Source organism: Strigops habroptila, chromosome Z (assembly GCF_004027225.2).
Source record: "Strigops habroptila isolate Jane chromosome Z, bStrHab1.2.pri, whole genome shotgun sequence".
Taxonomy (NCBI): domain Eukaryota; kingdom Metazoa; phylum Chordata; class Aves; order Psittaciformes; family Psittacidae; genus Strigops; species Strigops habroptila.
Genome location: NC_044302.2, coordinates 41,585,027 through 41,603,611, shown reverse-complemented (window position 1 = coordinate 41,603,611; position 18,585 = coordinate 41,585,027). Strand labels below are relative to the sequence as shown.

General features: G+C 39.8%; 2 protein-coding genes across 4 annotated transcripts in view; one reads left to right on the top strand and one right to left on the bottom strand.

The window, feature by feature from the left end:
• Positions 1–418: 418 nt before the first annotated feature.
• ATG12 (autophagy related 12) lies at positions 419–4,883 on the bottom strand. Its single transcript, XM_030469956.1, has 4 exons — positions 4,407–4,883; positions 4,132–4,268; positions 2,524–2,586; positions 419–2,157 (listed from the first exon to the last, which is right to left on the bottom strand). Exons 1-4 carry the CDS (start codon positions 4,873–4,875, stop codon positions 2,098–2,100), a joined length of 729 nt encoding a protein of 242 aa, XP_030325816.1. The 5' UTR covers positions 4,876–4,883; the 3' UTR covers positions 419–2,097.
• AP3S1 (adaptor related protein complex 3 subunit sigma 1) overlaps positions 4,582–18,585 on the top strand; it is a 27,166-nt gene continuing 13,162 nt past the window's right edge. The window contains exons 1-4 of one of the 3 annotated variants that reach the window (XM_030469957.1): positions 4,582–4,924; positions 7,083–7,174; positions 9,456–9,567; positions 18,413–18,484. In XM_030469957.1, coding sequence (XP_030325817.1) covers positions 4,856–4,924; positions 7,083–7,174; positions 9,456–9,567; positions 18,413–18,484 — 345 coding nt within the window. In that variant the 5' untranslated portion in view covers positions 4,582–4,855. The remainder of the gene's footprint in view (positions 4,925–7,082; positions 7,175–9,455; positions 9,568–18,412; positions 18,485–18,585) is intronic. The other 2 variants (XM_030469958.1, XR_003989114.1) reach the window with 2 other exon arrangements.

Genomic DNA, 18,585 nt, shown 5'->3' with positions numbered 1-18,585 from the left:
AAGTTCAAAAATGCTGGTGGTGAATAAAAGAAATCCAGACCATTACTGTGGGTGTTATGTTGGACTTTGAAGGGGTCAAGGCAAACTTTTTTTTTCCCGCCCTCAACTTCAGAGCATAAAAATTATCTACAGATTCAACATGAAGGACAGCCTTCTAACATTTGCTGGTAAGATACAATGATCTACACCTCTCCTTCACCTCAAAATCCTTGTGCGTTTTTATTAAAAAAAAAAAAAAAAAAAAAATCAACAGAAGCCCCCCTCCAAATACATACACCCCCCCAACTTTCTTGCATCATTTCTGAAGAGCACAGCTGCAGTGTATTAGTAGTCTCATTCGTTAAGGTCAAATGAGGTGAAAGGCACCAACAGAACATTCAGACAGACAGTAGCTTATCTTAGGTAAACATACTGCCACACAGGAGAACAAACTACTTATATTTGTAAGGCTGGTAAGTGGACATATTACAAAAATGATTGGGAAAAAAACATCTAGGAAAAAATAGGCAAATACCTTTGTCCCTGTGTACCCTCTAGTGGCTGTGCAAGGTTACGTTGGCCTCACAGCAGCTGAGAAAGGAATTTCCTCAAGAGGACAGAATCAGAGTGCTTACCTCTACAACAGTTCTCTTCAACAAAGATTGATGAGATCAGGGTTCGAAGCAGGTAAGATTATACATTATTTGATTCAAGATTCAAGTTTATGACAAATTCTGCCTTATTAGCTTAATCCAATGAATCCAGGTTTTCCACTTAAGAAGTGGTAAAATATATCAAGCTATTCACGTAGCAAGCATTCAGGGCACGTGCTTGTGTTGCTGTGCCATATATGCAGGATGCATGCAAGCTGCAGCAACATCAGTAAGCTGAGTATTAGTTCACCAGAAGTCCCCTAAGGATGGAAACAATCTCATACACAGGTTGCAGTGACCACATAAGAGCCACTTACACATGAAACAGCAATGAACGGCTCAAAACTATTGTACAAGCACACTTCAAACTAGAACAGGCCATCTTCCCTGTATGTGCTGAAGAAGTGGATTGTGTCACGGACCAAAACTGTCCTCCAACATAAGAACACTCTGCAAGTGAAGAGCTAACATTTAGTTTAGTTCAGTTTAAACATAAAAGATTGTACAACATACATAAAATAAATCCACACACAAAAAAACCCCACCCTGCACACCAAACCCTCCAATAAATAAAGGATTTAGCAAAATCTTGTAAAGTGCATTCTATTTTGTTGAAGGAACATGCAGCTGATGAAACACGAGAATAACAGCAGCCAAAAGGAGACTATATAGACAGTAGGTTTTTAGCACCTCATACCTATTTCTTCATTAACTGAAGCAACAGCTAGCTGCAGCATTCAGCTAAAGATGCTAGTCATTAAACAGTGCCAGAAGAAACACCTTGGCAACTGCTGAAATTTTCAGCCTTCAACAAATCACTACACAATTTGGGCAGGAGGAAAAGTATTTCTGAGGTCTATCATTATGTTGTACCATATAAACAAGGTACTTACAGTACTGACATGATGAAGGCACAGCGTGAAGTGATCATACACAAACACCTACATACTAATTATGAGAAAAAAAATGAGATAATTCACATTCAAGATGAAGACTTCACAAAGAACAGAATCCACATAATGGATGTACAACATGCCAGAAGTAAACTGAATTCCAGGCTACATATACAATAAACATTCCTTTTAATAAAAAGGAACTTTTATATACAGTACAGCATATAGAGTGACAGAGCTGTCTTGTCAGTCCTCCAGACAACTATGAAATAGCTTCCCTTCAGATACAGCAACTGAGAATTCAACAGCAAGAGAGCTGGCTCTACCTTACAGATGGCAAATACAACTTTTTTCTGTACCTTAGATGTACATCGGAAAAAAGTTCCATGATTAGATAACCCACATAGCTCTTCTTTTACACTATTCATCTGTATCATTTTTATATATTTACGCAGAAATGGAGAAAAAAAAAATAAAATCTTTCTTTCTGTGTGTTTACAGGCCAAGTTTAAGAAAGTTTCTCCCTTTTCCATTTTTGAAGACAACACCTAAACAACTGTATTGTTTGTCATTCATCCCCACGCCTGAGTTTTGCAGTAATGCAGTACAAGCTTGCCATCACTTCCAAAACACTGCAAGAAAAAAAAAAATCAAGACAAGAGCTGTTAGATTATTCATGGGGTAGCATATACATAAATCAAAACAAACAAAAAAGCCCCCCACCAGATAACTGTGTCATAGAATAGTTACTGGTAACAAAGCTCTCCATCATAACAGGAGGCATGACAACATACTGTATGCGAATGAATACATTTCCAGAGATTGTATGAAGTCATGACTCTCCAAATCATATTCATACACATCTGTCATTATCAACTACATTACATTAAATGCAAGATATCGCCAGCATAGCTAGGCGTAGTAACAATTTTCAAGTCCTAGAAGTGTACCGGCAAAGTCTGCTAAGCATACTTGGAAATGATATTTAAGAAAGTCACCTCATAGAGGGTCCCAACTTCTTGGTCTGGACATGGAGCAAAAGACTGGTTTACATATATGAACTGCAAGAAAAAGAAAACAGAAGATGGATATCTCCCACAGATCTCACAGAAGAAACATTCTGCTGTCTGAAGTGCGTAAATCTGTTCTCTGTTCACCATTTATTTTATAATCTTCAGAATCCACATCAAAATGCCACAAATTAGTATTTTCACTTCAGTGTGGAGGGGCAACATGACTTCCAGGAGCTATCTGTGACTGGCCATCACAAAGCAAGCGTGCTGATTTCCTTCTGCTGCAAATTGACCCATTAGCACCCCATACAGAAGCACAAAGTAGACTCTTTGTAAGGACTGGTTTAGTCCTTACTCTCATTTCAGGTATGCAAACCATTCTCACTAATCCAAATTTGCTCAGAACAGCAGTCACAGAAATTACAAAACTTTTTGTTTGTTTTTAAAGTCATTCTTCTCACTTCCTCTACCAAAGATGTATACACACATACAGTAGCTAGTCCATAAGGTCAAAGAGGACCTTGGGATCTGCAGTGTGAGATAGCAATATGTAGTAGGGTATCCTGTGCTATTTCTAAAGAGGAGTTATTAAATTCCTAGGGCTTTGTTCCTGAAGTATTGCTGTAAGCTTAAATCACACTGGAAGACTCCATGCTCTTATATATTTTCCCCTGAGACAATGAGATTAGTTATTAACCTGTTAATAATATCTATAAACACTAAGTACCTGAACTATTAGTCTTCTTTGAGATACTAAGCATTACGGAAAAAAAACCCTTCACAATTTTCAAACGAGAGAGATGGACAGTGAAACTGTTCATGCCTATGTGCTTAAATAAGAGCCTGCAGACCAAGAAAAATGATTTAATCTACAGTTTAGGTACACCTTTGACTGTTTTAATGAGTCCAGTTTTAACTTTATATCTTAAATAAAAGCTTTGAAATGTATGGATCCCTGTTAAGCTCAAAGCTAGTACAATCATATTTATGATGCCGTTCCAGCTCTTCTGATTTTATCAGAAGGCCACTTGGGTTTTACATGAAGGAACACATAAGCAATACTGGTAATCTGCTGCCAAACTGTGAATGTTTCCAAGGTACTCCACTTTAAAAGAGAAATCAGTCCTACCGGTAAGTAAACTGTTTGAGAAGTTGTGAAGGAAACAGACACCAATATCCAGAACATCAACCCCAAACATTTTAGACTTGTTCCCAAATACTCTGTCTGTATACCTGACTTCTACAGTTACACTGTGTATATGAACCTTTCACTGAAATGCACCATTGCACAATATGCACACAGCTGTGTGTGGCAGCATCAGACAAGAAGAGAAAAAAAGCTGCAAAAGCCCAAAGTTTGGATGGAGCTGAGCACATCCAAACTGCACCCCTTTGGGTCATGTCAGTGTACACAGCGGTGAGTACTTTACTCGTGCCCCTACACCAGTTGTATACGAAATGCAATGGTCTACATTCAGATAGCATCCCTACAAGGTGAGACAACCCGGGCCCGGGGTGTGCAGAGCTCCCTGCCACGGCTGTTCCTGCCCTCCCGCGGATGTGCCAGGCAGGCTGCCAGGTGCTTGCCCCTACCAGCTGCTCGGAGGCCATTAGCTTGAGGAACTTCTTGATGAAGTCGACGAGGCTCTGGATGGTGCGGGTCCGCTCCACAGCCCACTTCTTGGTCTTCATGATAGGGGTGTCGCCCACAGCTTTCAGCAGGATGTCAACTGCGGGTAGGACCAAGCGTTAACGCCGCGCCCCCACTGGCCGGAGCCACCCGCTCACCACCGCCGGTTGGCCGGCGTACCCGCCCGTCACACACAGCCGCGCCCGCCCGCCCCGCTGGTGGCTTCTCGCCCCATTACTTTTCTTTTTCATGTCGCCAGCGGTCTCCTCGGAGCCCGGCGAGCCGGCCGGAGGGGGGGCCGCGTCAGCGCCTCCCGCCGCAGCCCCGCCGTCCACGGCTTCGCCCCGGTCCTCGCTCTGAGGCGAGGCAGGCCCCGGCTGTTCCTCCGCTTCCGCCATGCTGGGCACCGGAAGTGACGCCACACGGCGGGGGTTGTGGCCGCGCAAGGTGTTTTGTCCCTTGCGGGCCGCCGCCTTCCTGTCAGGTGACGCGGCGCGGCGTTGTGTGGCGTGGCGTGGCGTTTCGCGGCGTGGCGACGCTCCGCTGCTAACGGAGGCCGGCGACGTCGTGCAGCGCGACCGGCTGCCGCCGCCCCGAGAGCGGGGCGTGACGGGCGGGCAGGAGGAGGAGGAGCAGGGGCAGCAGGGGCGCAGCGAGCCCGGCGAGCCCGGCGGCCGCCGCCCCACCATGATCAAAGCCATCCTCATCTTCAACAACCACGGCAAGCCTCGGCTGTCCAAGTTCTACCACCGCTATGTACGGGCTGGCCGCTGCCGCGCGGGGCCTGGCACTGCGGCGGCGGGAGGGCGGTGTGAGGCGGGGGGGTTAACCAGAAAGCCTCCCGGCCCGGCCCTCGTGCCTGGGGCGGATCGTGGTGACTGCTGATCCGCGATTCAGCGACCAGGGCGTGGGGAAATGGGGGTGGTGGGGCCGTGTGAGGGTTGTCGGTGAGGGAAGTGACCTTCCGAAGAAAGCTGTTTTCCCGGACACTGTTCTTTTCGCTGGAAGTTGCCCTTTGGCACGCTGAGGGTGGAGGAAGGGAGTCTCGTTCAGCGGCGGGCTCGGTTGTCTGAGCTTATCTGTGGGCGCGCCGCCCTGCCGTGATTTTTAGCCTGACCGTCAGCGTCTCTGATGTAGTGCAGCGTGTCTCAGTGCTGTGGCAGGGGTGTCAGGAATGGGAAGATGGGTTTTATGGGACTCTCAGGTTCAATAAGCAGAGCCTCTTCCCTTGGAAACCTTCAGAGTACTGTAAAAATACAGTTGACATGAAAAAGAAATGTAATGAAGGAGAAAAGTATATTCTGTTATTGGGGAGAAGGCAAGTAGCAAAGCAGGGCTGAAAATGCAGGAGAAGCACTTGATCTGATTCAAAGTGCAGCCACAGAGAATTAAGAATCAAAGTGGAAACAGTTGATGTCATTGAAGGATAAAAGATTTTAAGGCAGTGTTTTGATCATGTACTGTATCTTCTAGCAAATAAACTAAGCTCTGCTTGGACTGACCTTGGGCATTAAAACACAGAAAACAACTGATACTTCCCAGAATTATGTAAACAAAATATGCTTTTTCAGTAGTACTATTGCTGACTTTCAATTCTGGCTATTACAGAAGTCATATTTAACTTTATTGGAAGGGAGGTATCTTACTTCTGCATATTGGAGCAGAAATGATAACTGCGACGCCTCTGTTTGCACTGTCAGGCTTTTAATTAAAGGAGTGTAACTGATACAGGTCGTTGCTATGGGCAACTGAATTTGATCCCTTCTCCTTGGAAAGGTAATACTGGGAAATTCTAATACTTGTTTGTGAACCTGTTTTCTTCATTGTCCCAGCTCTGGGTTTCCAAGCAGATGTCTTTCATTTACTGTTTCTGATTTAAAAATTAAAATGGAATATTTTAACTTTAATGATAAGCATTGCCCTTTGTCGTGGTTTAACTGAAAAGTCCTTGATCGGGGTCAGCATTATGTAGCAGCAACTAAAACATTGGTGTGTTAGCAGCATTTTTCTCAGACTAAAGCCGGAACACAGCCCTGCACCAGCTACTAAGAAGAAAACCTAACTATCCCAGCCAAAACCATGACACCCTTGTGTGCGTTCCCACTCTATTCTTGATCACTTCCAGTGCAGAGCGACAGGAACTTAGTAGAGAAGTTGGTTTGTTTTGTTTTGGCTTTTTTATTTTTTTTTTCCCCTCAGTGTGGAGGTAACTGGTAGATGAAACACTTTGGAAAGGTATACAAACCTTGTATCAATGTGAAACAGTTAACTTCCATTCTCATTTTCCATTCAAATGTGTCTATTTTTGTGTCTTCACAAAAATATGGCATATGAAACTAAGAAATTAGGTGATTTCCCTGAAGCTTTGTGGTGCACAGAGACCGGTGCAATTGTCTTGATTATCTTTTTGTGTGTGGCTTTAGGGAGACAGGTTTATTTGTGGATGTTTTGAAACTTAAGCATACTTTAATATCGATTGAACCAGTCCTGGAGGCAAATCTCATGGGTTTTTTTCCTGCAAGTGGAAGCATCCGCTCTCTAGAATAGTTTCAAAGCATGTCTGAAGTTATTCAGGCTGTGGTGAAGATATGAAAATTTCATAATGTTGGAGAAGGCTTCCTGTTCACTTCAAGAAACTATTTTTAGAATTTATTTTTCTTTAGGAGTTTCTTAAAAACAGTAGGTTTTTTTCCTCACAGTTGTTTCTCAGTAATGTATTCTTTTGCGACCTGTAAAAATGTCATTTTGTGTTGAAATGATAAAAACAATATGCAGCTTGTAAGTTGGCAGATATAAGGCTTCGGAAATAGTTTTAGGGTGCTATATACGGTGTGTTGTATTTATTAGGCGTGTATGGTGTTCATTGTTAATGAATCCATTTTAGCTTGATAGCAAAATGTGTTTTTTTTTATAGAGTGAAGATACGCAGCAACAAGTTATCAGAGAAACTTTCCATTTAGTATCGAAACGTGATGAAAATGTCTGTAACTTCCTAGAAGGAGGATTGTAAGTATCAAGTTTGAAATAAATGCCCAGTACTTACTGGCTAGCAAATATTATTACTGCTGATTGTAATATAATTGGTTTTACAATTGTAATGTAAATTCCACGTCACTTGAGATATTTTAATACAGAAAGACTAATATCATGTTGCACATACATATTCTTTACTAACTGGAGCATACTAACTGTGTCTATATGTGTATCAAAATGAGTTAGGCAGTAAAACTCTTTTTTTTTTCTAGAGCAGTAACTGACGCAGTGCCATATCTAGTGCTGTAATTGTTTCAGACACAAGATGGCAAAGAAACAGGCAGATGATACCTAACCATTTTCCCTATAATCAAGCTAAGGATTTCTCGTCTCCATCCAGAAACCAAGATTCTTTTATTAATTTAGGTAGAGTAAGGTAGGAGGAAAGCCAGACTTACATCTTCTGTCTACAGAAGAGACACACAAAATATTCTTTCTTGAATCATCACGTTGGTTTTTCTGATGTGGTTTTGCTTTAGTTGAAGAGAAGAAATTCCGAAATGGAAGTGTTTTATTTTGAGATATTAGTCATCAAGAGTAAATAGTTACAAAACCACCTTCTAGGAAAAGTGGTCATAAATAATAGAGTAAGCTCATGGTCTCCAGTCTAAACAGAGATTGGCATAGCCTGTTAAGTACTGTAATTATGGAAATTTCTGATTACTGAAAGTTAGTATGCTAATGCCTAAATTTAGTGCAAAGTCAGTTAAATGCTTACCTTTACCATGTCAGCTATGATGTCTCTTGATCAAGACGATTCTTGATTTTTCTTATTTTATTATTTTTTTGAACTAAAATAGTTGTCTTTCAGCTGCTCAACTGGTGATTCTATCCTTAGGTTCTTGGAAGTGATTTCAGGCTGGAACATGCTGGCTTGAATTCTGTAAGTGAAAGACAAGCCATTTGGAGCCTTTAAAAAAAAAAATCACAGCTGTGCAACAGGAAGAAACTAAGACAGAGGACGCACTTCTGGCTTTACTCCTACTGCTCAATTCCAGAGTTATCATTTCAATATATTTTTTCAGTACTTTCCATTTTTCCAGGACAGGGATCACTTTGTAGTTTGCACTTTACCCAAGGGCCTCAACAGTTTATATATGTTAACTCTGTATACTGAAGTATTTGAAAGAATTGGCTAAATAAAGCACAGATATTTGTCATTTCTTTCCACTGTCACATTTGTTTGTAATATTTTTGTCTGATACTTCTTAAACATAGTTCTTGCTCTTCAGGGTTCTCCCTTCCCCCACCAAGCATTAATGCAAAGCAATGGGCTTAAGCAAAAGTGACCTAAAAGATGTCTTGTTCTTTTTGTTTCTGTAAGTATTCTCTCCCTGTGATAAAGCCAGAAACTAAAGGGATGAGATATGATACACCGAATGGGTGATTCAGTTCTCGTGCAGAATTAAGGGAGAATTATTATGTACATAGCCACAAGCCTCAAACTACAAAATATTTTCATTTCTATTTGAGTTGGCCTCCTATTGCTCAAAGCAAATGTCAGTGATATGAAGAACACATCTTCTTATGATTTATGTACCTTCTTTGGGAAAGCTATAGCAGAAGAGTGGAAGGAAATACCTGTTTAGACCTTTTCTCTTCTTGTTCAGTAACTTGATGATTAGTGAGTCCATAAAAATTAAATTGCTTCTGTGACTTTAGCATTGCATCACAAACTATTGGTTGTAGTACAGTGTTATTTCTTAAGATACCAAACATTTTGTAGCATGAGAGAGTTACGTGTTCTTGGTTATTAAGTGGATCATAAACCTGACTTAAGGCTATTTCTGTAATCCAGATGCCAGTCTACGTTATAGTTTCCTGTTGATGCTCCGCTGAGAAGGGCAGGGAAGAATTCATAGCCATATGCTCTGTTAATCTGTAAAGCAGATTAATCCTTGTGCAGTGCCTGTTAGTGTGTAATGGAAGTACCTTCAATACTTTTTTTTTTTCTAATGAAACTGCACAATCTATTTGAATTGATTGTAATAAAATGGTGCATATGTTGATATTATTAATATCCATATGGATAACAATAACTGTGCTTCTCTGATACATGTAACTTGGGCTGTTTGGTACCTAGTATTCTTCCAGTGTAATTATGTCACAAAATAAAAGTTGTGATACAGTTGGATTTGGGAAAGTTCCAGCCAGCCATTAACAATAGGCCTCCTATCAACTGGAATAACTGTGAGGATTTTCCCAGCTTATCCTGAGATGCTAACTGAGCTTTCCTGTTTTCTTTCCTGTTTAGATTAATAGGTGGATCTGATAACAAACTAATTTACCGACACTATGCCACCTTGTATTTTGTCTTCTGTGTGGATTCTTCAGAAAGTGAGCTTGGCATTTTAGACCTCATACAAGTAAGATTTTTTTGCTGCTTTGTTTTTTTAGTAAGTGAACTTCTAAGTACTTTAGAGCTTCAGTATTTAGCTGTGGTTTTTTTCTTTGGTACTTGGAAGTGAAAGTGGCTTTCATACTGTGAACACACCTGAAATGCTGAGTATTACTTCTAGATTGTTTGCAGTTTTCTGGACTGTCTTTGAGAAAGTTCTTTCCCAAATTGATGAAAAAGGAAGGAAACAGACTATTTGGAACTTACTGAAAAATCAGCAGCTATTTTTTGCTGCAGCTTTTCAAAGCCTTGTTCTGCAGGCAAAAAATGGTGCAGTTCAAACATTTGCTAGATAAGTTTAGATTATGAGAACCTTGATAGATAAGGTTCTCTCTGTGACTATACATACACACACAGACACATAGACACACAGACATACACATGTATTCACTACAAATACATAACGGATTAACACATCCAAAACTTCTTTGAATGAAACTTTCCTTGTGGCTTATGAGTTTGGTGTCAGATACACCTTAGAAAACGAGAGCAAATGCTGTCATGTGTTCTGCACTGAGAGGTAGGTGGGGAGAAGTTAGGAGAAAGACAGCCAGTAGAGGTTCTTTCTGAGTCTCAATAAGAATTAAAATGACTTAGTAAGTTAACTGTTCAGTAAAACAGAATCAAGAATAGCAATGTAGGTAGTAAATCTTACAACCCTTGCTGGGCATCCCATATTCATGCAACATCAGTGACGAAAATCCAGGTGGACTTTCTCACAGTGTGCTGTGCAGAGTGTATCCTGTCCATGGAGAGAAGCTCTCCCTTTATTGGACCTTTGAGCTATTACATAATTTCCTCGCAAGAAAACAACTCTATACCTAAAGGGAGTTCTTATGACAACTTCCTGCTGCAGTTTGAGGTGCAGGCAAGGTCACACAAGTGGTGCAATCGCTGGTACCAAGCAGGAGCTTCCTGCAGGCTCCTGTTACAGTGAGCTGGCTGAGTTTATCTCGCAGCCAAGGAGTTTGTGCAGCACAGCACAGGCCTACTCAGTTTAAGTGTTATGTGGATCACTAACTCCTAACCGTGCAACAGTCTCTTGGTCAGGATCAGTGCATTCCACTCTTTGATACAACTATAGTTCACCTTTCCCAAAGACACGGTAAGTTAGAGATTACGTTAATAAGATGCAGGCCTCTTGAGCCCATTAGAGCAGACATGTCCTGTTCAAGATCACAGACTCCTTCAATACAATGTCTTCTGCAAGGCTCCCAATGCAGCAGGTGTGATTTAAACTGTTAAATATGTCTGTATCAACTCAGCAACAAAATCAGGCCTGATAATATGAACACTTACGTCAAGAGAACTGACTATACTAGTGAATTTTCTAGTTCAAATTTGGACATAAACAATTTCACTGATGATTTTTAGTTTAGTCAGATGTGGCAAAAAATAGTTTCACAGCATGATGTGATGTATGTAATTATATAAAATGGGTTTTGGGTGTATATGTATGATTCACTTACTATGAAGCCTTTCAAAACCTTGCATATCAAGGTTATTAGTTTATTAGATAAGTAAAATCTGTGGTATCCTGAGGCATGGGTCTGTATCTATTGATTATTTCACTGCAGCAAGCACTGTGAGCCTTAAAGACATCACAGTTCCCTGCAGACCTTTCTTGGAGCTGAATACTTCTCTTAGTTACCTGTTAGCATTGAGAACCGCTCTTCAGTGTTTAGTGCTCTTCTGGACAGTAGATCCAGATTGTCTTTCTGACTGGCTAATGGGTAGCAGGGAAGGAAGCTATTTTTTTAGATCCTTGTATCACCTCTGGTCATAGAAGCATTCTGCAATATCTGAGCAATGCAAGTTACAGAGTTGGTATACAATTAAGTATACAATGGCCTTAACTGTTCTTAGTAGTTTCTTGTACAGAGTTCCTTAGTTGCTTGTTGCATAGTGTGTCTTCTTACTTGGAAGTGTTATAATATTTATAAATGAGGAAAGAAGCATGTTAATATTTCATGTAACTTAGGGATGTTTTTCAGGTAAAGTGGATATTATAAATATATTTTATCAGATAATAAGGATAGGAAAGACTATCCAGGAAATCAGTCTGAGCTGTTGTATTTTGCAAGGTCCCCATGCAAGTTCAATTAAGATTTTATTCATTATGGTATATTAAAAATGTCACATCAGTTCATATAACTGGAATAGCTTCCAGTTATTTCCAGTTACATAGTGTAACCTAAACTTTACTTAAAGGTGTTGAAGCAAATTGCTTGAGCTTACTACTAGGTATATTTTTATAGCCCTCAAACTCTCTGATTTAGGGAGATGTTAAAACTTTTCTCTAAATTGTGTTGCTTCTTGTGCCAGAAATACTTTGATGGATTACAATCTCTCAGTCTTTACATTTAACATCTTTTCCATTACGCCCCAATGTTTAATTACTTGTCAGTATAATTACTTGAAGGAATCAGAAGTAATAGGAATGCTATTTCTATTTATAGAAATACTTTACTTTTTTCTGACCCATATGATTTTATGAATAGTCTCACCATAGGACCTGCAGCTGTTCATTACTCCCGTTTTTCTACGTCATTGTAATTCAACCATTTGATTATAGTAGAAAGTATACAGAGATCAATTAAACATTTTTACTTTCCAGTCTGTCTCACAAGAACGATCTGTTGAATCTCTTAGCAATAGCAATCAGACTTAAATGTATCTTGCACTGGAAGAGTGCCCTCAGAGTTTATTAGTACATCTCTGCCCCAAGTGCAATGCAGACTGGCGGTATATACACATACACATCTACTCAAGCAAATAAGTTTTGTCTGTTTTTTTGTTGAGAAGTGTTGAACCACTTTCATACATCTTTTTTTACTATAGTTCAGAGACAACACAGGTAAAAGCCATCTGGAATTTGTTACAGATTATACATATACTGAATTGTTTAAGTAGTTGCGTGGAGGGCCAGATTATGATCTCATGAAAATAAACTGGTGAAATCAACCCAGAACTGAAGAGTTTTCTCTTTTGTAAACTGAATAAGTCTATGGTAGCTTAGATTACATATGGCAATCTGCAGTTCTTTTCAACATAAAGATTTTGTTGTAATACTTAAGATATTTATGTGAAGGCCTGTTATATCACCATTAGGTCAGAACTGTTTCACAAGTCATCTTGGCTCAGGCTTAATGAATACACTGTATATGTTACAAATCATACACTCTGCCTCAGATTTTATGCTGTCTTCAAACTAAATGTGTTTGAACAGCTCAGGCAAATTCATACTGTTAATTTTTGTCCATTTTCTTTCTTTTTTTTAATGTAAGCACAAGATTCTGTTTAGTGTTTTTGATTAATTGGATGTGAGATGCGTCAGCATCTGTGCTATGCTTGATAGGTTTTGCAGTCTTTTGGATTCAGTGTAAATTAATTAATGAGTTGTAGCTATTTCAGACTCTTCTCATTAGCCTGTGAAGTGTAAGGTTATAGCGCATGGAAATTAAGTACATAAGAAAATATAACTAGCTGTAGGCTGCCATGTGGAAAAATTGAGTGACATTTAAATGGTACCTAACTAACTTAGGGACCTAAAAACCTGCAACAAAGCTGAGCATTTTTTCAGCTCAATGTGTTCAGCACATCGGTGTACTTCCATGACACGTTGACTCAGTAAGCAGCTAAATATGAGATCAGTCTTCCATGAAAAGTGGTATATAGCCTATCAAGATAATGATGTTCAGTAAGAAACAGGAAGACGCATATGACTGGGATGCCTATTTTGACAGCAGAAAAATCCCTAAATAGTTTTCAGGTAACACTATTATAGGGTTCAGTGAAAAGCAAAGGGCAGGAATTAACAACAAAAAACCCATACTGACCTAAAAAGCCCTACTGGTAATGCATTAAGTATATTGGTAGGTCTGCTTGAAAGACACTTCTGTTTTGACTAATCAACAGGACTTGAACAGTCTTTCTCTGACACTGTAATCTGGGCATGCTCTGTATAATCTGTGAATAGTTAAAAAAAAAATTGAAAGAAAATTGGGATGTTAGTGTAAGTATGGGAAAATGCAGTAGCTACTATAAAGATTACCCAGTTAGGGAGGCTGTGGAAACACCATAGTTGATTTCGTATGCTTGCGATGATAGGTGAATGATGACTTATTAAAGGTAAGTTGTAAAGCAGAAGAGAAACCAGCCTTGTGTATGGACAACTGGCTATATGACCAGACATATTACGTTCTAAATTAGTTGGAGTCTCAAGTAGCATATGAACAGTCAAAAGCAGTGAAGGAGAGGACTATCCATGGGCACATTCTGTCTTAAGGTTTACTACTGCTGTTTAGCCTAGGAAAAAGGATGAGATATTTTTTATATGAGTTAACTCCTGTTGTTTTTACTTCATTTTTTGTACTTGCTTTTGTTAGTATTTGACATTATCTAGCATCAGATACATTTAATTGATGAGGTGTTCTGATTTTTATATTAGAATTGTTATCTTCTGAATATTAGTCTATGTTTTATTCCTTTGTTTTTCTTATTTGACTAACTAAAAAATAAGCCCTTCATGGTAAAGATGGTGTTTTATGTTTTGACATATTGCTCTCTATAGGGAGCTTGTATATATCCAATAACAATTTGGTATTTTGCTTCATACACTTTACTTTCCAGATGTGTATCTGCGTTTATTAAAGCATAGTTACTACAAAAAAAGGTGTGGGCATTTTCCTATTTTTCCCCTTTTTTCCCCCCACTTTTCTTCTTTTTCCTTTTATTTTCTTTTATTTCTCTTCCCACCCCTCCACCCCTCCCCACCCCTTACTTGCATGGAGATATGCTTGGGTATTTCTTTGAACTGTAAAGGGTTATGATTTTAAAAATTAAGCACAAGGGGGAGCTAGTAATACATTGTGCATGTATCCCATGTATCCGTATTTTCCTGCTATTTGAGTCATTTATTTATGGTTCTTTTCCAAGAACATCACAAGGCTCATTTGAACTGACGTGTGTGGGGTGTGTGTGTCCCCCAAAACAATTGGTGTGTTTTCTTTTCTGGATATTTTGAGTGCAGCATCTGGAGTAATTACTGAAGTACTTAAATTCTATCACTGCTTGCCACAGTGTGCAATTCTCTTGACTAAAATTATGATGAAGGTATTGATTATTTGAAGGCATCTTAAAATATGTAGGTCAAGGAATGTTAGTGTAAAAAATCTGGTTCACCTGGCAGACTAATGCTTTTAAAGACCAGTTACTTGAAATAGATGTATACCTTGTCAGTGCTGTCATTACTCTGTGTGAACTCTTCTCCATCAATGGAAGATTGAGGAAATTTCTGAAGTTTCCATGAGAAATCCTTAGCCGGTGAAAAATCTCTTTGCAGAATACTCAGTGCCCGCTGATTTCCCGTAGATGAAGAAATGTTTGATGAGTACTACTGGTCATTCATTGCAAGTAGAGATCTGTGAATTGATTCAGTGGGTTGTGTTGTCACTATGTAATGGGTGAAGGTTTAAAAGTAACCATTCACAAAGTAACTGTGAATCAAGTGTTGTTATGGGAGAGGACCTAGTTACTGGAAGAAGGTCACAAAAATAAAACGTGTTGTTGATGTGTAGGCATACATACTGCTACTGAATACAGATTTACAGAGGCCTTTTTAGAGGATTTTTGAGTTGTTTTTCTTTTTAACATGTTCATTTGTTTTCTAAGGAACTAGATGGATGTCAATGAGTATATAAATTCCTGTGGAAACTTGGTGATGTACATGAGGAAATTTTTTTTTTTTTTTTTTTAAATAGCATCGAACTATTAGCTTTTGTAACTAAAACCTTTTGATAAAGATAATGTTTACACGCTATTTCCGATCTTCTTCCTGCAGTTGATATCAAACAGCATTGTCCTTGTAACCATATTCTCCTAAGGTACAAGGAAAGTAAGAGAACATCTCTGGTCATTCATCTTGCTGACAAATACAGAGTTGTGAACTCTGTAGTTTGTTCTGCTTAACTTGTAAGTTTTGCAGTTTGTTCACATTCCTTCTTTATACGAGTCTGTTTTTATCACAACAGATTACCAACTAATTGAAGAAAAAAAATCTGCTTTGCTTTGTGCTTCTGTTAAATTATACTGAAGCTTTCATTTACTTGGTTAACTGTTGTCAATGAGCCTTACTGTCTTGAGTCTGCCTGTGAAAATGCTGTATGTTCCTAGCTTAAGTTATGAGTTGGTAATTTGGTATTAAAGAATAATCTTTGTTCTAAGTGCATGGAACATCAGTTAGATGTAGTTTGTTAATAGTAGTTATAGAAACAACAGTGTGATCCTCCTCTCTGTTACAGGAGGAGAAGTGTAAGTAGGATCTGAGATCAGGGATTTGGATGTAAAAGTGATCTTTCTTCATGGATACACAAAGTAGACAACTAAAAATGGCTAATGTCATGTAGACCTGTTTCACTGGGTCTGTAGACATAAATCTGTGTCTATAGAAGCAGTCCTTTTAACCACAAAGAGTAGTGATAAATGGAGTTAAATCCAGTTGGTGGCTGATCACAAGTGGTGTTCCCCAGGGCTCAGTACTGGGGCCGGTTCTATTTAATATCTTTATCAGTGACCTGGATGAGTGGATAGAGTGCACCCTCAGTAGGTAAGATCGAGTGCACCTCCCAAGTTGGGTGGGAGTATTGATCTGCTGGAGGGTAGGCGGGTTCTGCAGAGGGATCTGGACAGGCTGAATCGTTGGGCTTTGGCCAGTGGTATGAGGTTCAACAGGGCAAAGTGCCAGGTCCTGCCCTTGGGCCACAACAACCCCATGCAATGCTACAGGCTGGGGGAAGAGTGGCTGGAAAGCTGCTCATGGAAAAGAACCTGAGGGTGCTGATTGATGCTGACTGAACATGAGCCAGCTTGTGCCCAGGCAGCCAGGAAGACCAACAGCGTCCTGGCCTGTATGAGCAATAGTGTGGCCAGCAGGGCCAGGGCAGTGATCATCCCCCTGTACTGGGCACTGGTGAGGCTGCACCTCGAATCCTGTGTTCAGTTCTGGGCCGCTCACTGCAAGAGAGACATTGAGGTGCTGGAGCAGGTCCAGAGAAGGGCAACAAAGCTGGTGAAGGGTCTGGAGCACTGAATGAGGATGATGAGGAACGGCTGGTGGGAACTGTGGTGTTTAGTCTGGAGTTGAGAAGGCTCAGGGGGCACCTTACTGCTCTGTACAACTACCTAAAAGGAGGTTGTAGTGGGATGGCTGTTGGTCTCTTCTCCCAAGTAACAAGTGGTAGGATGAGAGGAAATGGCCTCAAGTTGCACTGAGAAGGCTTCGATTGGATATTAGAAAAAACTTCCTCACCGAAATGGTTATCAACTACTGGAACAGGCTGCCCAGGGAAGTGCTTGAATCACCATTCCTGGTGACTCAAAAGACATATTTAAAAGACATGTAGATGTGCTGCTTAGTGACATGGTTTAGTTATGGACTTGGCAGTGTTAGCTTAACAGTTGGACTTGATGATGTTAAAGGTCTTTTCCAACCAAAACTATTTTATAATTTTTGTCAGCAAAACATGGCTTCTTATTCCTATTTCTCTGGGCCTAGGCAGTTTGAAATCTGGTTCCTCTCAAAGACTTAGATGGGATTAATAAACCATGTTGAAAAGAGAGAGAATTAAAACCAAGTGTTTAACTTCTTCCATATTTCTGCTTTAGGGTTTGAGGTTAGAATTGAAAAAAAAAAAAAAAGACACACAGTGACAACTAAATAAATAATATTAAACGCATATCGTGACAAAACGGTCTTGAAACAAAACAGATTAGAATTTCCCACAAGTTGCATCTTAATTGTCATTAATAAAGCGTATGTTTAACTTAGAGGTCTCGACACTTCTCATCTATACAGGAGTTATCCCCTGCATGAAAGGAACTGTGCTTATAGCTCTCTAGGACTGGAGTCTTGTCAGTGCTCGCCACAAGCACATTGTGATCGGCATTCAGGAGCTTCACAAGTGCGAGTACAATCATCTTTTCATTATCTGGCCTAACTGAGGTCTGGGATGCAATTAGTGTACCAATACTGGCTAAGACAAGTGCCAGGGAATCTGTTACAGAAGTATCTGGAGCAGGGTAATGCGCAGTTCATATCTGGCAAAGATCATCAGTGGCTGGACTGCAGCTGCTGTGATTTGTCTGTTTTGTGTACTTACATTCTAGATTCACGAAGGGTTATTTGCCTGGGTACAAACTGCTGGACTTTACTAAATTTATTTGGTGGTATGCCTAACAGGATCAGCAGGTGTGACGTTAAGACAGTTAAGACAGCTGCCTTTTCCCTTGATCTGTCCTGAATTCAGCAGATCTATAAACCAGGCGAAAGCTGCTGTACTGTTGCTGGGAGCCGTAATGCTGACAAGCTTGCACGATGCTGACAGTTTGCATTGCTCATGTGTCTTTGTGTGGCGAAGTAGTTAACAGTAGTCTGGTTAACCAGGAGATGCCTGCAGCATAGTAATTGTTAAAAATAATAATAATAATGAAAAATTAGCTGATTTTTGTTTAATAGTTGGGTTGTAATGGAATGGGAAGGAACACTTTGAATCACAGCTGAGAAAACTGTAGCATAGATGATGTTACTGTTTTTTCAAGATGTACCTATTGTTTAAAACTGTGTGACTCTTAGCGGTGTTATAACATAAACTGACTTGTGCATACATTTTTGCCCTCTGCAGAGAACATACTGTTGGCATAATAGTGTTAAACCACATCATTTCTATAGATGCTTTTAATGCCTTAAATCTGCCCTGATGAAACTATTGAGTTTCTGTTAAATTTTGACCTCTGGCTTTTTTACCTCTTTGCAGGTATTTGTGGAGACACTAGACAAATGTTTTGAAAATGTCTGTGAACTGGATTTAATTTTCCATGTAGACAAGGTACTGTGGTGGACTCCTGTAATACTTCTTGTCAAGTAAAATGTTTGGTTCAACTGATGCTTGGTATTAAACTTTGCAGTGAATCTACTTTTATTGTCAGT